The sequence below is a fragment of the Garra rufa genome, chromosome 6 (genome assembly GCF_049309525.1).
Source record: "Garra rufa chromosome 6, GarRuf1.0, whole genome shotgun sequence".
Taxonomy (NCBI): domain Eukaryota; kingdom Metazoa; phylum Chordata; class Actinopteri; order Cypriniformes; family Cyprinidae; genus Garra; species Garra rufa.
The window spans coordinates 23,401,775-23,427,898 of NC_133366.1; the positions used below are offsets into that span (position 1 = coordinate 23,401,775).

General features: G+C 34.8%; 1 protein-coding gene across 1 annotated transcript in view; it reads right to left on the reverse strand.

Moving 5' to 3' along the window:
- Positions 1-12,661, reverse strand: part of LOC141337390 (uncharacterized) — a 33,953-nt gene extending 21,292 nt beyond the window's left edge. The window contains exons 1-9 of the mRNA XM_073843202.1: positions 12,606-12,661; positions 12,114-12,308; positions 11,800-11,928; positions 11,462-11,500; positions 11,251-11,330; positions 9,416-9,509; positions 9,246-9,335; positions 4,721-4,912; positions 4,481-4,566 (exon numbers count right to left, since the gene is read on the reverse strand). Coding sequence (XP_073699303.1) covers positions 4,514-4,566; positions 4,721-4,912; positions 9,246-9,335; positions 9,416-9,509; positions 11,251-11,330; positions 11,462-11,500; positions 11,800-11,928; positions 12,114-12,308; positions 12,606-12,636 — 903 coding nt within the window. The 5' untranslated portion in view covers positions 12,637-12,661 and the 3' untranslated portion in view covers positions 4,481-4,513. The remainder of the gene's footprint in view (positions 1-4,480; positions 4,567-4,720; positions 4,913-9,245; positions 9,336-9,415; positions 9,510-11,250; positions 11,331-11,461; positions 11,501-11,799; positions 11,929-12,113; positions 12,309-12,605) is intronic.
- Between the last annotated feature and the right edge of the window lie 13,463 nt (positions 12,662-26,124).

Sequence of the window (26,124 nt, forward strand, 5' to 3'; positions counted from 1 at the left end):
AAATCCGATCAAAAATGATCCTTTCCATTACGAGGTGATATTTGACTCCTTAAAGTGAATTACAGGAAATTTTGTTTTTACCTTTGTAATGGCATTTTTCAAACTTTATTATGTATGTATTATTAAGTATGTAATCTTTTATGTCACATTTTTTTTTTAAATTATATTTTACAGGCTTTTTAAATTTCTGTTTCTATTTCTATTTGAAGAATAAAAAAAAAAAATCTAATTTTAAAGGTTGACACAAGGGTGAGTAAATTGGATGAACTATGCAATGAGCTAAACAGTTTGAAGTGCGAAGAGGAAGTCTATAAGAACATTGCTTGCCACAATCAATATGCAACACTGCCTTTTAATGACTGCCCAAATATGGCTTTTTCACTTGCCGGAAAATACAGTCATCAGTGTTTGCGTACAAATTGAGCCAAACATGTGGTTAATCTTCTAAATAAAACCATAATGTGTCAGTGAAACCACAGAAACAACAAATATCTAACAGTTATCACCAAAGAGAACCCAACTTAACTACACTCTTAAAAATAAAGGTGCTTTAAAAGGTTCACAGTGATGCTATAGAAGAACCATTTTTGGTTCCACAAAGAACCTTTCAGTCAAAGGTTCTGCAAAGAACCATCTCTTTCTTACCTTTTTATAATCTAAAGAACCTTCTTTCTGTTTTACTTTTTTGTAAGACAGAAAGGTTCTTCAGATATTAAAGGTTCTTTAAGGAACCATTTAGACAAAGGTTCCTTAAAGACAAAGGACAAAGGTTCTTCTGTGGAATTGTGAAGCACCTTTATTTTTAATGTAGTGTGTAGTGTAGTGACCTAGAATGCTTCTTCCACCTAACACAATTACCTCACCAGCTCTTTCTGAAATGGTGAAACATTTTCCATTCATGTCGCAATTGCTGAGTAAAAGTTACGCACAACTTTACTACTGGAAAAAGCTTACACAAAAACTCAGATCAGAAGGTACCACCTGGTACAGCTCTGAGTTTCTCTCCCTTCCACTTATCCCAAGTTACACCTGGCCAGGTGAGGCGATAACCACATCAAAACGCTGGTAGTCAATAACTGCATGCTTACATGTGCAAACAGACATTAGTTACACTCCAAAGCACAGCGTCTAATACTGTTCAGGCCCAGGCGAGTGTCTGATTGTTATTGTAAATCTAGCATTGACTTGGCTTCTTTGTCATTAGACGGTATTGCGCAGGCCACTCCTAAAAAAGTTTTAAGATTCAAGGTTTTCAGATCTTGTCTTTGTTGTTTTAATACGGAATTCATCAATGCCATGCACAGATACTAACCTTTAGCAATTAAAACTGAAATTAATGCGAAAAGTGCTGTTAGAGTGCCTTCATTTATTTGTGTCTTGTCTATAAACTTCCATGTAGCGAGAGCAACTTCTGTTTGTTGTATAAAATACTGCTGTCTGATTAGTTTTTGTCTTTCTCTGTTGAGTAGACTAAGCACCATAAAGTAAAAAGCTGAAGCATTTATGAGAGCCCTATCAACTCACAGAACCTGGAAACGGAGCCCCTGACAATGACCGGAGAGCACATGAAAGCATACTCTTATTGGAAAATAATACCCTATATAATAGTCCTTGGGGCTCTGGCTAATTATACTGCTTTATGAGCAGTCATGGTCATTAGTTGTTATCAATGGGGGTGAGAGAACATGACCTCTTTCAAGTTCACGTCTTCAACCCGTCCATCAGTTCCAAACCAGCTGGAATGAATGAGAGGTTTTTACTCTGTTTCCTCCCTTTGATTCTTTAACTGTCTCTGTTTTTTGAGTGAGTGGACTTTTCCTTATTTTCTGCTAATTATAGTTTGTCTGTTATAGCCTTTGTATGCATAAATATTTCTAATACTTTTCCACTTTATGCTTTCTGTGTGTTTATGTATGTATACACACTGTTCAAATATTTAGTAAAGACATTTATAATGTTAAAAAGATGTTTATTTTATACTTGATGAATGTTGTTCTTTTGAACTTTCTATATATGAAGAAATCCTTTAAAAATCATCGTTCCACAAAAATATTAAGCATCATTATTTGTTTAAATATTAAAACATATGTTAACACTTTACAATAGGTGTCAATTGTTAACATTGGTTAATGTATTAACTAACATGAATGAACAATGGACAATACATTTATTACACTATTTAATATTCTTTGCTAATGTAAGTTACTGTAATAAAACTACAGTCATTCATTGTTAGTTCATGTTAGTTCACACTGCATGGCAAACACAACTTGTGATTTTAATAATGCATTAGTAAATGATGAAATTAACATTAAGATTAATAAATGCTGTAGAAGTATTGTTCATTCTTAGTTCATGTTAACTAAAGTACAGTAGTTAACTAATTAACCTTTTTGTAAAGAGTTACCAGAAATATTTGAATATTATTGTTTTTACTGTATTTGTAATCAAATAAATCAGTTTTGGTGAATCTTTGGTGAAAATCTAAATCTAAAAAAGAATCTAAAAAAAAAAAACCTTACCAACACCAAACTTTTAAACAGTAGTGTTCACATACACACACATATATATATATATATATATATATATATATATATATATATATATATATATATAAATTGTTCGATTGCGAGAAAAAATATACTTTATGAGGCACTATATCTGCATTAAAATCTGGGCAACACTTTACAATAAGATTCATTAGTTAACATTAGTTAACTACATCAGTTAACATGAACTAAGAATGAACAATCTTAGTTATTGTTAATTTCAGCATTTACTAATGCATTATAAAAACACAAGTTGTGTTTGTTAACATTAGTTATTGCACTGTGAACTAACATGAGCAAACAATGAATGACTGTGCTTTTAACTAACAGGGAGTTAACCAAGATTAATAAATAGTGTAATGTATTGTTCATTGTTAGTTTATGTTAGTTAATACAATAACTAATGTTAGCAAATCACTGCCTTGGAATTATAAGGTTGTATCTGACATTTTAATCATATTCTGTGAAAGCATATTTACATGATGTGATGTTCTTTTTGTAATCTGTGTTCATTTTGGACCTTATTTTGGAAAACAAAAACGGTTCTATCTACAGAAGTCTATGGAATGCAAAAATGTTGAAGCTCATTATTTCGAAACTGCTCAGAATACACCTTATAATTCTATAAAGGCGGCGGAATTGTAAAGTTTTACTAAAATCTGTAATAATAACCTATGGTCCAAAAAGTCCGAGACCACTAATAAAAATGCTCCTGTTTTTAATTTTTTTTAAATTACTTATTTCATTACACGTTGTGTTAGAAATCAGTAAAAGAACATTTTCAGAATGTCTCAGTATCTAGCCTATGATTTTTTACATTTTTTATTTATTTTATTATTTTTTTGCTGAGAGTGTTACATTCCCAAAAGTACACTATACTGTAAGGTGTGGAATGACTGCAGTAATAGCGGCACCGTGGAGCATTCCATTGTCCATACTGTGGGGCATCACGTACTGAAATGCTGATGAAGGTCTCTCATCAGCTGTTAACAGAGAAACAAATTTCACTGGGAGCTGCAAACAGAAATAAAGCCCTAAACTGCTGGCGCACAGGTGTGCAGAAAACACCCTGACAGAGAGAATTAAAACTCTGGTATCTCTCTCAAGTGTCTGATGACATGAGACCCGGAGCAGCGTCTGTGGATATGATGTGATGAGAGATGGAATGCCCTCTACCATATATCCGCATGAGGAAAAAGTGAGAATTTCTTGGACTGACCAATATGAATCATGATATGAATATGTGATTTATCCCCTATAGTGCTTTTAGTTACAATAATTTTAACAATATACAGTTATTTTTTCTTTCCCAGGAGCATTTCCTTTACCTAAAGGGATAAAATGGATATTCTGTCATTAATTTCTCACCCTCATGTCATTCCAAAGCAAAAAGTCCTTTGTTTATCTCCAGAATACAAATTAGGATATTTTTGATGAAATCCAAGAGCTTTCTGACCCGACAACAACGCAACTGAAACATTCAAGGCCCAGAAAGGTAGTAAGGACGTCATTAAAATAATCCATATACATCAGTGGTTTAACCGTAATGTTATAAAGCTACGAGAATACTTTTTGTGCACAAAGAAAACAAAAATAACTTTATTCAACAATTTCTTCTCTTCCATATCAGTCGTGTTCACGGGAGTAACACGGTGGATGTGTTATTTTTAGTTGCTATTTTTGTTTTTAGTTATTATTTTTGTATTTTTGTTTGATTTTAGTCGTAAGTTTTGTTGCACAAACATGTATTCTCATAGCTTTGTATCTTTGTATCTTAATTTGTGTTTGTGAAGGTCTTACAAGTTTGGAACGACATGAGGGTGAGTAATTAATGACAGAATTTTCATTTTTGGGTCACCTATCCTTTTAAGCACACATCTAGTGGAGCACAGCATTGTATGTATCTGCACGGTCTACTGAAAAACACTTACCGTTGTAAAATGTTGGGAAGAGGCTGGTTTATTTTAAAGCATAAGTAATGCATCTATAGAGATTTCACTGAATTCATGCCCATTACCTGAAACAAACAGAAGGATTGGTGAAAAGAGAACGATAGTATTAGAATATCCAAGCAATTGAATAAAGTCAATAATAATCACAGTGCTAACTGTTAATTGTATGGTCACAGATCATCTATCAGTCATTTGAAATGTTCTCCCAATCTTACTTACCTTCAGCTCTTGTATTGTTGCTGTTGTTTTCATTGAGCGTGTCATCTAGGGATTCCATGGAGGTTTTGGTGGAGATTGTTGGTTCATCAGTCAGATCCACTACGGTCAGATTATCCATTTTGTCCTTCGGGTTCACTGCGGCCTGAGAGCTGGATGAATTCTGTTGGTTTTCTTGTGGAGCATCAGCTGATTCTGTAGGAAATATGTGTAAGAATTTGTTTATGACTGTCGTTTAATTATAAGGGTTCTCAATTTCTATATAACAGTATACTGTAACAGTAAAAATCACAGTATTTTTCCATTACATAAAAGACTTATTTTTTTGCAAAAGCTCACAAAGTATTTTAAGAATTGTAAGGAATATAGTCACACATACAGGAGCCTGAAGTTCACTTCAAATAAAAAGCAGTTTCTATTCACACTAATACTTTTTCCCGACAACTCTAACTACTCTAAAATCACAATTACATACAAAACACCTGGGTGTCTGGTCTTAGTGGTCTCAAACCTGAGGAAATATTCTCGTTCCTATCATTTTCAGTGCAGTAAATCTTAAAAATTAGCAGTGGGAGAAACCGAATGAGCAGGTGGTACAAACAACCTTGTGACTGGAAAGTCAGCAGTTACAGGATAAAGAGGCATCGTAAAACCATTAGCCACTATGTCATTGCAATGCACACTTCTGTTTTATTTTTCCCTCCATGGTCATTTTCTTTCCCTCTCTCATTGTTACTCACTCTCTCCCACCATGTGGTTGATTTAGACCTGGAGGCAGTTGTTGTAAGTAAAGCTGTTAAAGCCAGGAAACGGATCGAGACCCATTAGTTCCTAGAGAGGAACCTGTGGAGCTTGTCAATGACAGACAGCAGATTTTGGTGGGAAAAAGAACCATCCTGTGATTACAAGGGAGCTTGAAGAGAAACTGAGACTATAAGAAGTAATGCTGTGCTGTAAAGCCATCACACCACTTGCTGTAGGCAAAAACCCCACTACCCCCGTTTGTTACTCACGTTTGTTACTTGTCTAACATTTTACAAGGTGCTTACATAAACACAAATACATGTCATGTTGCAACTGACCTCAAATGAATCAATTAGATTTAATAATATAGGGACCTGTTCAATTTATGGACAAATAAATAAATAAATACAGTTGAGGTCAAAAGTTTACATACACCTTGCAGAATCTGCCAAATGTCAATTATTTTACCAAAATAAGAGGGATCATACAAAATGCATGTTATTTTTTATTTAGTACCGACCTGAATAAGATAAGATTTCACATAAAAGACATTTATATAACAGTCCACAAGAGAAAATAATAGTTGAATTTATGAAAATGACCCTGTTCAAAAGTTTACACACACTTGGTTCTTATTACTGTGTTGTTACCTAAATGATCCACAGCTGTTTTTTTTTTTTTTTTGTTTTTTTTGTGATAGTTGTTAATGAGTCCCTTGGTTGTCCTGAACAGTTAAACTGCCCACTGTTCTTCAGAAAATCCTTCATGTCCCACAATTTGGTTTTTCAGCGTTTTTGTGTATTTGAACCCCTTCCAACAATGACTGTATGATTTTGAGATGCATGTTTTCACACGAAGGACAACTGAGGGACTCATATGCAACTATTACAGAAGGTTCAAGTGCTCACTGATGCTTCCAAAGAAAAAACAATGCATTAAGAAACAAGGGGTGAAAACTTTTTGAATTTGAAGACCAGGGTAAATTTAACTGATTTTGTCTTCTGGGAAACATGTAAGTATCTTCTGTAGCTTCTGAAGGGCAGTACTAAATGAAAAAAAGTATGATATATAGGCAAAGTAAGAAAAATTTACACATCTTTATTCTATTCAAACGTTTACACCCCTGGCACTTAATGCTTAGTTTTTCCTTCTGGAGCATCAGTGACTTTTTTTCTGTAGTAGTTGCATATGAGTCCCTCAGTTGTCTTCAGTGTGAAAAGATGGATCTCAAAATCATACAATCATTGTTGGAAAGGGTCCAAATACACCAAAACGCTGAAAACCCAAATAATTTGTGGGACCTGAAGGATTTTTCTGAAGAACAGTGGGCAGTTTAACTGTTCAGGACAAACAAGGGACTCATGAACAGCCATCACTAAACAACATCAACAAAAAAAAAAAAAAAAAAACCCGCTGTGGATCATTTAGGTAACAACACAGTATTAAGAATCAAGTGTATGTTAGTACTAAATAAAAAAATAACATGCATTTTTTATGATCAGTCTAATTTTGGTAAAATAATTAACATTTTTGCATATTCTGCAAGGTGTATGTAACTTTTGACCTCAACTGTACATAAATAAATCGTCTTTTGTGTTCTGTAGTAAAAGAAATCATACAGGTTTGGGACGACATGATGGTGAATAAACGATGATAGAATTTTCTAGTTAAACTGTTCCATTAACTCAGAGATCTGGGCCAAAAGTCCTAATGTTAGTTGTTCTGCTTTTTGTAGAGCCTGCATTTATTTTAAATGTACTAATATAAATTCACAGAGCTTTTTTAAGTTTCTTTTTATCGTATGACCAAAAAATTTGAAAATGACATAATGTCAGAAACAAGTTTATGGAATTTCAAATACATCTTTTGTTGATAAAATATTTCAAAAATCAAAGTCTCTCGGTTCAGATTGAACCCCTTTAAGCATTATGTGGGTGATGTGTGAAGTAGTAATCTTTTTTTGTACACCTGAAAAACGACAAGGCCGTTATAAAGGGAACTTCTGAAGTTCCTCAAACTGCTAGACTGTAGGCAAGTAGTGTAATATCCTGTTGCAAAAGTTGTGAGGGTGAAGCACGTAAGCTGTCATTATTTCCAGTAAACTGCAGTCACCTTCATTCTTTAGTTTTCAATAGAGTGCCCACATCTCTGAGCAATGCTTTAAAAAAAATCCTCAAACTGCAAACCCAGACAGCCAAAGGCATCTTTATTTCTGTTATGAGTCTTCCAGATGGTAGGGATCAGACACAAAGAGCAGTTGCTTCTGGTCAAAAGTGGCCATTTACTAAATGCTGTAGGCATTGAAACATGTCTACGCAGGCTCAGTTCAGATAATGGGTTCTGGCAGACACTAGAATATCAGCACATTGTTATGCTCAGAACTAGAATTCTTAAATATTTCTCCTATATTTTTTTCTTCTGCATTGTCAGTTTTATGCGCAATGATTCTTACAACACAATGCAACAGCTGAAGTTGAAGATTCTTGGTTATTGCAGTGCTTTAATCTTGGAGTTTCCATAAACTAAGCATACTGTACAAACTCTAAATTTGAGAATACCACCACTTTCTTATTCGTTTTTTGTTATCACTGTTTGATCATTGTTGTAAAATTAAGGATTCTTCACTGAGAGACTTGCAGATACATACTCTTGTCTTAGAAGTCCATCCAGTGGAGCTCTCTGTTATTACAACTAGTTCAACAACAGTGTTCTAGTGAGTTCTGGTTTGATTAAAGAGACTTGTGGATTTTAGACAAACTGAAAACATATTAGACTTTAGTACAGTAGTTTAGGAACTTTCAGCACCATTTCAAAGTTTGGGGTTGGTATAATATTTCCTTTAGAAATGTAACTGACCCAAACTTTTGAAAGGTAGTACTTATCTTATTTAATTTAAATTTATTTATTCTTTTTTTATAACAGCTATGCATATTTATGCATATTAAGGTTCAGAAACATACAACCTGGTCTCATGACAGAAATATACTCTATATTGCCAAAAGTATTGGCATCGTTCTAATGAACAGGTTTGACTACTGTAGTAATTTCCATGGGTACAAATCTTAATGTTTAAGCATATAATGATATTCTAGGGGATTGTGTTCTTCTAATTTGATAGCAACAGCTTTGACAAGACCCTTTTCTATTCTAACATGACAGTGCCTCTGTGTATAAGGCAAGGTCCAAAAGAAACAATTGATTCAGTCAGTGTGGAAGAACTTGACTGGTCTGCAGAAAGCAAAGTCCATAATCTCAGTTGAACACTTAATGATTTCTTTTTGAACCTTGCCTTATACACAAAGGCATTGCCATGTTAGAATTGAAGAGGGTCCTGTCAAAACTGTTGCTGTAAAATTAGAAGCACACAATTCCCTAGAATATCATTATATGCTTAAACATTAAGATTTGGAGCCCTAATCATAACTGTGTACGAAAACGATTACAAGTGCTCACTGTTTTACTGTCTCTGGTGTTCATGTCTGTTGGAAACTGCAGTGATATGTACTTATTTGTATGTATTTCACATCTTGCGAAAAAGTTCCCAGAGATATGTTTTCGTCATGAGACCATGTAGCAAACATAGCAGCTTTTTCAAACACACAAAGTTGTTTCACATGGTTGCCTTATGTGCTCCTTAGTTCTTTATGTAGGTCTTCACACACTGACGAAATGGGTGAAACCACGACATACAGTACATGTGTGGTGAAACTAATTTAAACTAAAGCATTTCTCAAGATGAAGTGAGTGCTAGAGTTTTGACAGAAATCAGTTACTTGTCTCATACCTTTCTCTCCCTCAGACTTTTCAGCTTCCTTCTCAAGCACAGGATCCTTAAATGTTCCAGTGGACTCGACATGAGTGGATGTTTGCATATCTTTGGGAACAGTGTAGAACACGAGATCAGTGTAAATAGAGACATCCATGGTAATAGAGAGAGTTTAAAATGTCAGGTACCTTTGACTGATGTAGTGTCAAACACCTCTACATCCACTGCGCTGAGTGGGATCTGAGCGTCTTCTTGTTTGGGATGCAAGTCCACAGAATACTTCTGCATTAGATGAACATGATCAGTATGTGATTTGTATATCCAGTGTAGTGATTATAAAATAGAAAAATTTACAGGAGCCGTATATCAGGGCTATTACAGTTTTTCTCAATTGCTTAAACACATTTCTTGAAATTATGCCTCTTATTTGCGAAATTCTAAACACAAATCCACAACTCCTAACTCATTTCCCCAAACTTCCTATATTGAGGTCAAAATGAAGCTCTCCACTCAAAACAATTCAATCTTGCTGAAAAACCAAACTTTGCTTTCAGACATGACACACAAATCCTCAAAAACAAACACACTACAACACAGTTTTACACACTGATGAGATAAATTCAAAACAATACTACAAAAACAATACAAATAAAAAACTTTTCACATGATGAACACAACAAATCTATTCCTTTGCAAGTGTTTTATTCCTTAATTTAATGTACTGTAGAGTACAGTACAAAACAGCAAAACACAACAAAATAATTATTCTGCCCAGCATCCTGTCTTTGGTCTGGGACAGGCCAAAGAACCTCTTCAGCATCACAGGCTAAATTAGCCCTGGCCAGGCAGCAGGGATAAAATCCTCTTGCATGCCTGATCCAACCCTGGCACTCATCAACTAAAATATAGGAGACTGCTTGTCTTCTTGCCCTTGCTCTTCCTCTGTCTCTTCCATATTGTTGTCGTCATCGTCCTCCTTCTTCTCCTCCTCTTCCTCTTTCACCTCCTACTCTTCCTCTTCAAAATTACACATTACTGTATGTGGGATATTGATTGAAAAGACTGGATAGGATTCACAATTACACTTGTACTAGTGGTCTGACAAAAAAATAAAATAAAAAATAAAAGCACACAACGTCATTGTGAAATAGGAAAAAAAAAAAGAAATATGGGCACAAAGGTGCAAATAAAAATAAGAAAGTCCACTGTCAGAATTTGTAACTCCTGCGTTGTCCTCTGTCTATATATGCATTCTAATTGAAGGTTCATGAGCTGTACCTTTGATCTATTTCAGAGAACTGCTTTATCATTGGTTGATCTATATTATCTTCATTAGTGAAAGTCAAGATTCAATAATTCATGGCAAATTTACAAAAAGTCTAATAGAAATGTGTAGAATATATGATTGACAGTTTAGGACAACTAGATCAAAAATTTTGCATTTAGGTAGTGATTTATACGATGAGCTAATGACTTGATGTTTTGAGGGGTAAGACTATTGCACAGAGAACTACAGTATATAATACATTTTGAGCAACATGACAATAGCAACTGATAATGTAGGAAACTGCAGACAAATGTATATTTCATTTCTGATCTGAGAAATGCACCAAAGTGACTGAGAAAACCTTTTATCCTTTTATCTCCATCGAAGGTTCTGATTGGTGTGTGCTAAATTTTGACTCCTAGTGTTTCCACTTGGGTAATTGTGTGCTAATTGAGCTCAAACTTCGCAGATTTGAGTGAACAATATTGAATGCTTGTGCTTTCTAAATGACCTCATGGTGTAAGCACTGAGAAATGTAGGGATTTGTGTGTAGAGTTTTGAAGTAACAGTTCACCAAATATAACTCATGTGTCAAAGCAGGGAATAGTGTTTATAGTTTAGGGAAATGGGTGTGCTTTTTCAAAAATGGCGTTATAGTTTTGAAATTTTAGTTCAAAAGACTGGTTATAGTGTTTTAGCAATTGAGAAAAACTGTAATTTCCAAATATTAACTAGTATTCTCTAGTAATGTCTTACCCTGGATTTCTTTTGACAGCAAAAATAAACTATTATCCCAGCGAGGCACATAACAACAATAACCAGAATAATTGCGTAAACTGTTGAGAGAAAAAAAAAAACGGTAAGAATAATTATAAACATATATCTTTATATCTGTGAATTTCAAATAAATGACATAAAAACATGAATAAACACTAACCAAAAAAATAAAAATAAAATATATACTCACATGGTCCATGGCTTTTTGTAAGTGCAAGAACTTGAGTTGCTGTGACAAAATAAATAAATTATATATATATATATCACAAGTTTATGCTTTCATTTACTTTTTTCCGTAAAATTGCTTTCATCATTTATCAATTGGTTCATCATTTATTTTGATGACAGTTTCAAGAGTGTGTTGGGGCACGCGTTTCCTTCCTGTGTGAGAATGACTCATTATGATTAAAGTTAGCTGTTAAAACAGAATTCTCACATTGCTCTTTTGTACAAAATCAAATGTGATAATTTGTATGATAAAAGTCACAATCAGTGATCTTTATGCTTGCACGGTATTGTCTTGCTTACTGGTTGCTGCGCTGGTTGTTGTCCTTTTGATCATATTATTTGTGCTTGATTGTGAAACGGTTTTCCGAGGGACGTCTGTGGTGTAATTGCTGGTCTGCGGATGTTCTGCGGGCGGAGGAGTAGGCGATTCTGCCGGCCAAAAAGGGAAAAAAAAAATCACCAAATGTAACGTTCTTTAGTTAGAGGTTCCCATTTACATGTCAACGCTGAAAGCAGCATAGCATATAAACTGGCTTAACGTTTTCATACCATGTTGCTGCATAAAGTGTGTGAACACTTGAATGACAACTGATGAAGCGTAATGAAAAAATTACCTGAATGTGTCATGTTACCATCTGCTGTGGTATTCACATCCTTTGTGGTTGATAGGGTAACAGTGAAGTTTGGAGTGGTAAAGTTGCTAAGGAGGGTGGTATTGCCAATAAACATTGAAACTGGAGCAGTGGTGTTTGGTGTGCTGGTTATCATGGATTTGGCCTCATTTTTAACAACAAAGACAAGTAAGGCTCCTGCATTGTACCAGATAAAGTTTAGGTCAGGTCATGAGGAACATAGTTATTACAATCTACAAATTATTACAACTGTAAATTACAATTATACCTACAATAATGGTTTGTATAATGACCAATGGAAAGTATTTTCTACTACTTAATAGTACAGTAGGAAATAGACGATTAGTTAGTTGACTATTTAAATCTTATTTAATACTGCTTCTTGTTTTTATTTAGCTATTTGCACATATTTTAGCAGTTACTCAAATTACAAAAATATAAACAACAACAAAAATATAACTTATATAAACATACCAATGAGGAGATGAATTGATGCGCAGCACATCTTTAGAGAGATATAGTCAAATGTGTGTTCCTTCCTCAGGACAGCGAGTGCTCAGTATGAAACCGCATAACTTCCACTTCTATGACCAGCACAGGATGCAGCAGACAGTTACCTAAAAAAGGCACATAAGGAACTTGTGCACTTTTGTAAAGCCCCGTTTACTGCATTTGCATTATTCGGCTAATTAAAATAAACTGGTTTTGTGCCCTTTATGTTAGCATCTAAGGAAAAAAGGGAAATACAGATATATAGAAACACATTTGGTCCATTGTGGTTAAGCAACTGCATTTATACTTTTATTATAGATATTTCACTTTATAGGCTTTAAAGTTTTTCATAATTTCTATACACTCTCACACGGGTGGTAACTTTGTACCTTATTTTCCCTTGGTATTATGACTTATGAAATGTAAACTGAAATATGTAATGGAAAACCCATGAAAGATTTACGTTATTTAAAAAAAATCCACATAGTTTAATACATATTTTGGACTATGGGATGCCATTATTTCGAGGAGGTCAAATGGTTGCACTCTGTGAGCTAATGGCCCTACCTGTTGTATTTTTACTGCAACACATCTCCGAAAATAAAATACTGATACGATGCCACATTGTACGGCTTTTGGTTGTAATTTTCAGTCGAAGAGCAATGAGAAAAAAATGTAAGATGCAAGTCTTCACTGCTTTCCTAGCGATAAGAACAGGAGAATAGAATGGGAAGATGCCTGTGGTTGAATAAAACTTCATAAAGACCCACGTCTTTATTCTCTCCACTTTAGCCCTGATGCCTTTGATGCTTTTAGTAGACGACAGAGACAAGAAATGCTAGATGCCATTCTGGCAGTATGTAAACATGCCGACGCTTGTCATTACGCCGCAGCCGCTGAAGGAGTTTCTCAGTGCGGATTTCACTCAATAGCTGGATTGTGGCGAAAAATTGATGGTATGTCCTTTGGTTTAAGCCTACGCTTACATCCATCGCCACCTGTAAGCTCTTTCAGTAGCTGTGGTCATCATATCAGTATTTAATTTTCTGAGTTGTGTCTAAAAATAGCAACAGGTAGCACCATGGGTTTCATGGGTTTTCTACTGCATGTTTTAATATGAGACACCATTTTCATTATATTAAGCATACAAGTCTCATTACCGGGGGTTCGCTTTATATTAGTAGCTCAAAGGTACATAGTACATAATATATTCCCATGCATATTTACTTTTTTAGCACACCAGGGTTACTACAAACATGAAGTTGTCCAGTCATGACTTCCTCTTTTACTAAGTATACATACAGTTGAGGTCAAAAGTTTACACACACCTTGCAGAATCTGGTAAATGTTAACAATTTTACCAAAGTAAGAGGAATCATACAATATGCATGTTATTTTTTTATTTAGTACTGACCTGAATAAGATATTTCACATAAAAGATGTTTACATGTAGTTCACAAGAGAAAATAATAATTAAATTCATAAAAATGACCCTGTTACTGTTACCTAATACTGTGTTGTTACCCGAATTATTCACAGCTGAGAAGGAGTGAGAACAACTGAGGGACTCATATGCAACTATTACAAAAGGTTAAAATGCTCACTGATGCTTTAGAAGGAAACACGATGCATTAAGAGCCATTTGAAGATCAGGGTAAATTTAATTTATTTTGTTTTTTGGGAAACATGTAAGTAACTTCTGAAGGGCAGTACTAAATAAAAAAAAAAAAAAATGGTATTTAGGCAAAATAAGAAAAATGTACACATCTTCATTCTGTTCAAAAGTTTACACCCCTGGCTTTTAATGCATGTTTTTTTTCTTCTGGAGCATCAGTGAGCATTTTAACCTTTTGTAATAGTTGCATATGAGTCCCTCAGCTGTCCTTAGTGTGAAAAGATGGATCTCAAAATCATACAGTCATTGCTGGAAAGGGTTCAAATACACAAAAATGCTAAAAAAAAACAAAGCATTTGTAAGACCTGAAGGATTTTTCTTAAGAACAGTGGTCAGTTTAACTGTTCAGGACAAACAAGGAACTCATGAACAACAATCACAAAAAAAAAAAAGCTGTGGATCATTCAGGTAACAACACAGTATTAAAAATCAAGTGTAAACTTTTGAACAGGATCATTTTTATAAATTCAACTATTATTTTCTTTTGAGGATTATATGTGAATGTCTTTTTAATGTAAAATATCTTATTCAGGTCAGTGTTAAATAAGAAATTACATTCATTTTGTATGATCCCTCTTATTTTGGTAAAAGAATTAACATTTTGCAGATTCTGCAAGGTATGCTACCTTTTGACCTCAACTGTAAATGAGGTAACACATATGACGGCCAAATTCCCGTCATCGTCCATCTAAATAAGTTAAACCAAAGAATATAATTCTAATGTGCACGAGAAGATTGTTGAGCATCACAAAACAGAAAGTGACTAGAAGAAAATAGCTAAATAGCTAAAGCATCAAGTCAACAAATTGCCATTTCCACTATCAGGGTAGTTACAATCAACTGGTGATGGTAGATGGTGATGATCTACCTGGAAGAGGACTTGTGCCTATATCGTCTTAATTCACAGTGAGGAGGACAGTTTAAGTGGACAAAGACTTTCCAAGGATGGAAATTTGCAGTAATTAGTTGCATCTTTGGATCAGACAGCACCTACACCACCACCAATTGGGAGAATTTCAAGAAAAATCCTCTGCTCTCATCCATAAACAAACTCTAGGATATTCAGTTGCCATACACTACTGGAACTTCTAAGGAGACTGGTTTCTATGGTCAGATAAAAAAAAAGCTGCACAAGGATAAAAAATACCCCATGTCCACAGATAAATATACTGCTGGATCTATTTTTCTGCTGGAGGTCCTGGACATCTTGTTCAGATACATGGCATCATGGATAGAAATTGCATAATGGACCAAGTTTGGATCCAAAACAAACAAATGCCTTGGCCATCCCAGTCCCCTGACATGAACCCTATAGAAAATGAGTGGGATGAACGGAAGAGGAGACACCAACCTGGACCTGGAAATCTAAAGGATCTGGAGAGATTCTGTATGAAAGAATGGTCTCTGATCTCTCGCCAGGTGTTCTCCAATCTCACCAGGAATTATAGGAGAAGACTCAGAGCTGTTATCTTGGTAAATAGAGATTACTAAAAGTTGAATAAAATAGGTGCTAATAATTATGCCCACCAAGTCTTCGAGAAAAAACGTTTATGTCCTAATGAAATTTCCAACCCTAGATTTTCTTTCACAGTCTTCTTTGCTTATATTTACCAAAGGGGGTAATAATTCTGACTACAACTGTACATAGTAATACATAATAGTAGATATTGCCCCGGAGACAGCTTTTGTACCTTTATTTCTAAAAGTGTAAGGTACACTCTTAAAAATAAAGGTGCTTTAATAGGTTCTTCAAGCGATGCCATAGAAGAACCATTTTGGTTCCACAAAGAACCATTCAGTCAAGGTTCTTCGAAGAACCATTTTTTCTTACCTTATAATCTGGAGAACCTTCTTTCGCCACAAAGAACCTTTTGTGAAGCAGAAAGGTTCTTCAGATGTTTAAGGTTCTTTATGGAAACATTTAGACAAAAAAGGTTGTTCTATGGCATCATGAAGCATCTTTATTTTTAATAAAGTGTAAAAACTTTATTAAAAAACTTTAAGATTTTTAATAAAGACAACACTTACATTTCACTACAGTACTTTTCATTTTATTGGGAATATGTAAGAAATATTTTGCAATTTCACAAACTGCTGAGCAAATGAATGAAATGAGGAACAAAGATGTTTAAAAATATCACTGAAAGACTTAAAGACAGTGACAGTATTTCCCATTAGATGCAGGTTTACTTTCTGGTTGCTGCATTTAAGGAAACCTGGCTGATAGCAAATCCAACTGGGACCATGTAAAACCACATGTGGACACAAGGTGTCAGTATAGGTATGAGAAAGCAGGGGAAGTGTGTTACAAGAATACCCTTTAGTAACACAGTTATTAATTGTTGTAATAATTAATAATGTAGGTATCATATCTGGTAGTATCAAACACTTCTATAATAATATATACACGCATCTCTTTAAAAAAAACATTATATATGCTTTACATCAATTTAAATCTATTTTATTGTCCTTTTTTAATCTAAAATAATATATTTCTAGTATTTGTTTATTTTCTAAATATTGTATATTGTGGCAGAAAATGATCTTAATTACAAATAAAGTGTTTTTGACTAAATATTTTACTAGAATAAATGTAGAGTAGAGTTTTTAAAATATGTATTAATTTCTTAAACACTTAAATACACATTAATCACGTTTATCAGAAGTGACGATATCTTTATCAGAAGTGAAGATGTATATTGGATATAATAAACGCAGGTTGTTTGAGCATGAGACTTTTCAGAAACATTCAAAAAGCATTTTAAAAATAGTACTGACTCCATACTTTTGAACGGTAGTGTATGTTTGTGTATGGAGTTGTGTAATGGAAGAAATAGCAGTGCTATTTAGGAAGTGTTGCAATGAATATACATCAAGTGTCAGATTTGCTTCAAGAATCTCAATAAATGAGTGTGTTGTCTACACGGGAACCAAATTAAATGTGTGTGTAATCTTGACATGTTGGACGTTTCGAAGAAAAAGAAGTACAGGTCTGTAAATGTTTGAAAGTGTTCGTGCGTGGTGATGGAAGGTGGTTGTGTATTCATTATTACTGTTTATTTCCTCATGCCAGAGGTAATCAGCGACAGGATTAGTGTTAACTGCCACCCAGTTAGTAGTGCGAGTACAAAGAGCCCACCAGCAGAACTGCAGAGCAGCGAAGGCAGCGGCTCCCTCTGTGGGTCTGGCCGCGCAGCTCGCCCATGAGGCTCTCTAATCTAGCTCTGAATGAATCCAGTCTGTGCCACTGACTGCCACATCAGAGCTCAAGTGCTGGCCAGAGTGGATGAGCTAATCGTTTCTCTTGGAGGTGTTGGGATAGCAGAGGAGCGAGAGAGCGGGTGAGTGAATTAGAGAGAGAGACAGAATGGGTGTGGAGAGAGGAGACCACCCACCCGGCGGATTCAGGATTCGGGAGGCCCAGTCGCGTAGCTCCATTCTATGACCCTCTGTGCCGCCCGGAGCTCCGAGCTGGACCCTTCGCAATTGTGCTGCCGCCCCAATGTCCCCCAACCCCCACCTCTTTGCCTCCCTCAAGCTAACACAGGGAGAAAAGAGGGGGTGGTGGTAAACAGCCTGTCCCTGTCATTCCCTCACTCGCTCTCTCCTTCACAGTACAATGGGAGGGAATGCAGTGGCTGAAGCACTTTTAGAGTGGCCAAATGCTGCAAAGGCTGAATGAAACATCTGTGGAGGCACATAGCCTAAGGGGGAAATGCTATTCTGTTGTGCACCAAACTGGCAACCTGTTTTTTCGAACTTTTTATATTTTTCCTCCTAAAATTTGGCATATGTGAGCGAACTGTATAAGTGATTTTTACAAGGGCGCGAAAGATGCGATTTTATGTGTTTTGTTGTTCAGGGGGCAGATTCCTACATATGTTTTCCACATTTTTATAAATTCATACATATTACAAGCTGTTAGAGAATTTGTGTGGAAGTTATAAACTGGAAACACTGAACTAAACATTCTTCGAGAGAGAAAAATAGGCAAAATGGCTAAAGAATGTACAATAATCAACTTTATGCCATTTTAAAACTTAGTCGGTGCCTTTTTATGTTTCAGGCTCTGAGACTTCAATGAAAAACTGTTTGAGTTTACATACTGAAACCATGTGGTTTGTCTCAAAATGTTTTTTTAAAATGTATTTTAACTATTTACATTTTAATGATGTCTTCATAAAGGTATCAAAGATGAATAGTTTTTTTTTTACAGCTCCCCCAGCTGTAGAAAGTGTCCTGTTCCATAGACGTTCAAGCATCTAATAGCGTATCACCTCTCAGAAGCACCTCTGTGAAAACATACGTTTTTCCTAGACGTCCCATCTGGCATTTTCAGACCATTTGCCCATCTGCTATTTCATCTGTATTTTTTCCTAAGATGTTTATCAGATGTTTGTACACAATAGTTAGAATGCAATGCTTTCCAGATGATGAGCTCTGTGACAGAGTACGACAGCTCAGCCCACATTACCCGCTGGTTTCTTGTTGCATTCTTTTTTAGAAAGAAAAACAGTTGTAGCAGTTTAATGCTGGTGATTATATGCTCCATCCGTGCCCCCAGTCAAAACTTCCTTTTTAATCCAATATCCTGTTGTGATTCCTTTGCATTCATCCTTCATGGCAATTCTTACTTTAGAATAAGTTCCCACATATACCCTGCCTAGTGGACATCGGCAACAGACACCGCTCTTTTTTAAATGTGTGGTTTAACCCAAAATGGAAATTATATAAATTTCTATACTGTGGAAGGTGATTTATCATATGAAGCCATGAACAGCACACAAGTCATATAAACCACTTTGATTTAGACTTTTGGTGATTTTGCATTAATTTTGAAAATTGATACATTCAGACCCGTTTCAATGTAATTGCATGCATTCTTTACAATTTCATCCAAATTTGTAATTTTATTATATATATTTTTTCAAATCAAATGTTAATTCATGTTCCAGTCACATTTTCTTGGGTAAATAAAAAATAATTACACTATCAGAAAAAGATTTTTTTTTTTATATATTTTCACAGTAACAATGTAATCAATGTTCTATTTATTAAAGCTATGTATGAATCTCATCAGCTTAGTGTTTTTAAGCATTTTACATTTATTAAAATAACTCAAGTCTGTGAACTTACATTCAGTTATTCTTTTGTTTAACTTTTAACTATTTTTGAATTTTTCTGGTCATCAGTCATCAAAGCGCGGTAAATATTGGTCACAGACACAGGGATTTACTTTAAATTTCACCAAACTGATTACTCACTAAAAATTCCCACAGATCATGTTTTCATGCCATTTTAAATAAGTTTACTTCCAGAGCAAAAATTTACACATAATGTACTCACCCCCTTGTCATTCAAGATGTTCATGTCTTTCTTTCTCCAGTCGTAAAGAAATTATGTTTTTTGAGAAAAAGATTTCAGGATTTTTCTCCATATAGTGGACTTCTATGGTGCCCCAGAGTTTGAACTTCCAAAATGCAGTTTAAATGCATAGGAAAAAGGGTCTTATCTAGTGAAACGGTTGGTTATTTTTTTAAATATATATATTATGATTTATATACTTTTTAACCTCAAACACTTGCTCTTGCTTCTTGCTCTGCCTGAACTTTTTTTTTTTTTTTTTCTGATTCAAAACAGTTAGGGTATGTAGAAAACTCCCATCTCATTTTCTCCCTCAATTAAAAAAAAAAAAAAAAAAAAAAACAGTTTTACCTTTTTTGTTAATTGTGTTTGATTTTCTTTGCATGTTCACTTTGCAAACACTAGGTCGGCACTTCTGCAGCGATGTAGGATGATTTTGAAAGTTAAGGGAGAAAATAAGATGTTAGTTTTTCGACCCACCCTAACTGTTTTGAACCAGAAATGCCCAGACTACTCATGCACATCGCACACAGAGATGAGACAAGCATTTAAGGGTAAAAAGTATGTAAATTGTAATAATAATTAAAAAAAAACAATCATTTCGCTAGATAAGACCCCTTTTCCTCGGCTGGGATTGTTTACAGCCACATTTTAGATAATTTGAAGCTGCATTTAAACTGCATTTTAGAAGTTCAAACTCGGGACACCATAGAAGTCCACTATATGGAGAAAAATCCGGAAATGTTTTCCTCAAAAAACATAATTTCTTTATGACTGAAGAAAGAAAGACATGAACGTCTTGGATGACAAGGGGGTGGGTACATTTGTAAATTTTTGTTCTGGAAGTGAACTTCTCTATTTTACATTTATTAAAATAACTCAAGTCTGTGAACTTATGTTCAGCGATTCTTTTTAATGGTTACCTTTTAACTGTTTTTGAATTTTTCTAGTCATCAGTCATTAGAGCTCTGTAAATATTGGTCACAGACACAGAGATTTACTGTAAATTTCACTAAGCTGATTACTCACAAAAAAATCCCACAGATCATGTTTTCATGCCAATTTAAAGGATACGCTCACTTTCAGAACAAAAATGTACAGATAATGTACTCACCCCTTTGTCATCCAAGATGTTCATGTCTTTCTTTATTCAGTCGGAAAGAAATTATGTTTTTTGAGAAAAATATTTTAGGATCTTTCTCCATACAGTCGACTTCTATGGTGTCCCGAGTTTGAACTTCCAAAATGCAGTTTAAATGCCGAGGAAAAATGGTCTTATCTAGCGAAACGATCATTTTTGTTGTTTTTTTATTACAATTTATATACTTTTGTTTACCTCAAATGCTCATCTTGTCTTGCTCTGCCTGAATTCAGTTTTTATTTTATATTTTCCAGTTGAAGACACTTAGGGAATGTCGAAATTGTAAAAATTTATATACAATTTCGGGGTACCATAGAGGTCCACCATATGGAGAAAAATCCGGAAATGTTTTCCTCAAAAAACATAGTTTCTTTATGACTGAAGAAAGAAAGACATGAACATCTTGGATGACAAGGGGGTGAGTACATTATCTGTAAATTTTTGTTCTGGAAGTGAACTTCTCCTTTAAGTATTTAACATTAAAATAACTCAAGTCTGTGAACTTATGTTCAGCTATTCTTTTTAATGGTTAACTATTTTCGAATTTTTCTGGTCATCAGAACTCTGTAAATATTGGTCACAGACACAGAGATTTCCTTAAAATTTCACTAAGCTGATTACTCACTAAAAACTTCCAGAGATCATGTTTTTGTTTTTTAAGTCTTATTTTGACATAACAAAGTGGTTATATCTAAGTTTGTGAGTTGTTTACTTACTCTTTTTTATTAGTTTCCCATTATTGCCATTGTTTTGTTCATTCAAACTGTTTTGTGAATTGGAACACGGATGAACACAAGAGGCGGATCGGATTAACCAATCACAGCCGAACATAACCAGTCATATCCAATCAAATCGCGATGACTATCAAGTCACTTTACCCCATTCATTCTCAATGACCCCCAACAAACTCACAGCATGGTTTAGGGGGTCTGTTAAAACTCAGTGGGCTCAGGGGAGGCAAGAGAGACGCGGACTCACAGTGTAACTTTACCTGCTGGTGTTGCTGTTGGACAATGTTTCTTTATAAAAACGATTAATACACTTTTGATTTTGATTTTGTACAGTAATTTTGTAACAAAATTTTAACAGTAAGATTTTAAATGTGTTTTAAAGAAATTTCTTCAGCTCACCAAGCCTGAATTTATTTGATCCAAAGTACAGCAAAAACAGTAAAATTCAGAAATATTTTTACTATGTAAAATAACTGATCTCGAATTGATATTTTAAAATGTATTTTATTTTTAGCATCATTTTTCCAGTCACATGATCCTTCATAAATCATTCTAATAGTCTTATGTTCTGCTTGAAAACGTTTTATTTTGTGGAAAACAGCTGAGTAGATGTTTTTTTCAGGTTTTTTTTTTTTTTTTTGATGAATATAAAGTTCATAAGAACAGCATTTATCTGAAATATAAAACTTTTGTAACATTATAAATGTCTTTATCATCACTTTTGATAAATTTAAAGTATCCTTGCTAAATAAAAGTATTAATATCTGTCATTTCTTTCCCAATAAATAAATTATACTGACTCCAGGCTTTTGAATGGTAAAGTATATAATGTTACAAAAGCTTTTTATTTCAGCTAAATGCTGATGTTTGGATCTTTCTATTCATCAAATAATCCTAAAAAAGAAATGTATTCAACTGTGTTAAATATTAATAATAATATAAATGTTTCTTGAACAGCAAATCAGCATATTATAAATGATTTTTAAAGGATCACGTGACACTGAAAACTGGAGTAATGATGCTAAAAATTTAGCTTTGATCACAGGAATAAATTGCATTTGTAATAGTGTAATATTTGCATTGTTTTATTTCTGTACCTTGATTTTTTTTCTCCTCCATTGCATCCTCAGAGGAATAGTGGTTGTAATCAATTTTGATGTGATGTATTTAATAGAATATAATTGACAAGTGAAATCTATTAATGACATTATTTTTTAAAACAAAAAACATCACTACTTTACAGCATTTGTGAAAAGTTCTTAAAAATGTTCAGCATTTGCTTTAGATTTAAAGGCAGGTTTTAGTGTCTTGGAGATGTTGCAACAGTTCTTACGGATTTAGTTAGCCTCAATTTTTTTCTGTCTCTTCATGTAATCCCAAACACTTTATAATGGTAACCACAACCATATCATCTGTTGTTGGAGTCCTTATGCATACAAAAGCCTCACTGGATTATTACAATTACTGGCAAAATTAATTTTTGGAAGTATGAACCGGTATTTCCTGGCACACTAAAACAAAACATTTTTCAGTGGCTCTACTCAAGACATTTACACAGTACCAAATATATTATACTGAATAATTAATGAAGACATGAAAAGTTTGAACAGACATTTTTATGATAATTGTCCAGTCTAGAATCCTGGTGTAGGAACCTGTTGTTGGGGCTCCAGTCTGCGTCTGTATAGCCACTTAAGATGAGCTCAGCTTGGTAATAGCTGAGGTTTGAACTTGCAAGACTTCTAATGCCAAAAGGTCAAGAACTGTGAGCATTCAAACCTCTGGCCTGCTGCCTCTCCTTTATTCCTCCTCTCTATGAAAGCTTCCTGAGGGCTGCGTTTGACAGACGCTCTCTGCAGTGCCTGTATAAATCATTGTTCGCATTGTTTCGCTTGCTTCTACTTATATGCAACGCTTTGTGAGCCTCCTACTCAAGCAAAACTACGAAAGAGAGATTTTATTTGCAGGTGGGTTATTGGGGAAACATAAATCATATGCTTTGTAGCTGCTGTTTTCCTTGCTAATGATGCATCGCGGTCGAGGATTGCATTAGCTGTAGCTGAATCTACTTGTGTGATCTTGCAGCACATCTTTACCAGACAAAACCAGAGTGACCATTTATAGAAATTGTCACATGTGGTTTGTTCAGCACTTCAACATAAGCAATTTGTAAGTTGAGAGAGGCTGTTTTGAAGAATGTCCAAGCGAGAATATGAAACACTTTTTCTTAAAGACCACACAAAACACATCCTGTTTACAATTAATGCTTCCACAAAAACACCCATAAAAGCCACATTAGAAAACAATCTCCAGGCCAAAGAAAAGACCAAAAGATCAAGCACAGGATAAATGGATTTAGAACTCTGAAGGAAACAGATGATTAATTGAATATTTATTTACTTATTTGTTTGTTTGTATGCTTTTCTTTCTCTGAACATTCTAGTTATACACTCTAATATCATGTATAGGAGTAATTTGCGTTAAGTAAACCCAGTAACTGAGAAAACTATGGCTATTTTTGAACTTTAGAGGGCTGAACCAGGTCTATTGTATTATAATGGGCTTTTGTTGTATAAGTTAAACCACAGGGCTTTTTGGATTCATGACAAATTGCAAATGTACTATTATTGTGATGAAGACTTTCCCGTTTACCACAGACAGTCCTTGTTTTTGCTGGCCTGTCCTCAAGAGGTTCTCCAGAAGGTTTTGTTAGAAACCCAAATGGCCTTATCTTTTCAATCTTTCAAAGTGCATATTTGGATTATTTTCAACTGTAATGTACTCGATGCATTAAACATTTCAAATCTTCACTTAACAGTTTACTAATTTACATTGATCCAAAAAAATTCAATCCAATTATTCAGACTGAATTTTAATTAATTTTGACCTCAGTTGGATGGATTGAAGTCTTTTTGATTTAGTCATCATATAATATATACAGTGCCTATAAAAAAATCATCATACCCCTTTGAAATAGTTACTTTATTTGTCAATCAAACCACATTCCAAATAACTTTTCCAGCTTTTGGCCTTACAACGTCAAACCAATTAAAAGAAAAAAAAAAACTGTTCTGCAAATTAATAAATAAAATAAAATAGAATTCTGTTGAGTTGGAAAAGTCACCATTCCTCTAATTTATTACTTTGTAGAGCCACCTTTTGCTTTAATTACAGCCATCAATCTTTTTAGATATGTCTGTACTAGCTTTGCACACCTTGATAGGGAAATATTTGCCCGTTCTTCCAAGCAGAATTGCTTAAATTCAGTCAAATTATGTAGTGAGCGGCAATGGACAGCTCTCTTCAAATCCATCCACAGATTTTCGTAAGGATTTAGGTTAGGGCTCTAAAGTGGCCACTCAAGGACATTCACTTTCTTATTCTTAAGCCATTTCGTTGTTGTTTTGGCAGTATGTTTAGGGTCATTGTCATGTTGGAAGGTAAATGACCTGTCCATCTTCAGCCGTCTAGCAGAGGGACGCAGGTTTTCCTCAAGAATTTGGATGTACTTAGCAGCATCCATTTTCCCATCAATCCTGACCAATCGCCCAGTCCTAGCTAAAGAGAAACACCCCCAAAACATAATGCTGCCACCACCATGCTTCACAGTAGGTATGGTGTGTCAAATATAGCTTGGAGTTTGGTCCAAAATGTCCATTTTGGTCTCATCAAACCATACAGGCCGGCTTTGTGTAAAGCTTGGGAGATAGTTGTCACATGCACAGATAGACCAGACTCAGCCATAAAGCCTTGTAAGTACTTCAAAGTTGCCTTTGGCCTCCTGGTAGTTTCTCTTATCAATGTCCTCCTGCCTCTGTCAATCACTTTGGACGGACAGCCTGATCTAGGCAATGTGCTGGTGGTGCCATATGCTTTCCACTTCTTAATGATCCTCTGAACAGTAATCTGAGGCCTTTGAATGTTTTTGTAGCCTTTTCATTACTTGTGCCTTTCTACAATTTTATCCCGGAGGTCTTTTGAAAGCACTTTTCCAACCATGGATAATTCTTTGCTGTACCATGCACTACTAACAGTGAAATCTTCAAGAAACAGCTTGTTTTATTCTGAAGTAATCAACACCGCTGCTATTAATCATTAATGTCAATTAATGTCATTTGGGGCAATTAGCCTGGTGTTTAATCTGGAAGTTGTTTTCTTGCACCTGAGCAAGTTTATAATAGTATACTCTAAGGCAGCGGTTCTCAATTCCAGTCCTCGCATACCACCTCTCTGCATATTTTGCATGTCTCTCTTAGTTAACACACCTGATTCAGATCATCAGCTCGTTAGAAGTGAGCTCCATGCATGAAATGTTTTCCGATTGACATGATCCCTACACAGTGTCCATTGCTCCCTACTTCCCTGAGCATGGGAAATCCATTGAAGTTTACTTTACTTCAGAACAGTCATTCACGGATTTGCGCTGCGCCATTGCCTGCAGCGTCTTCACACACAGATGAAACTCACTAGAGAAGCGTGAAATGTAACATAATATACCTATGGAAATAAATACAATTTAAATTCACGTCTCACACACTTTAATGCCCGTTGAATGGAACATATACATTTTGCTTCAAACTGGAATCATGA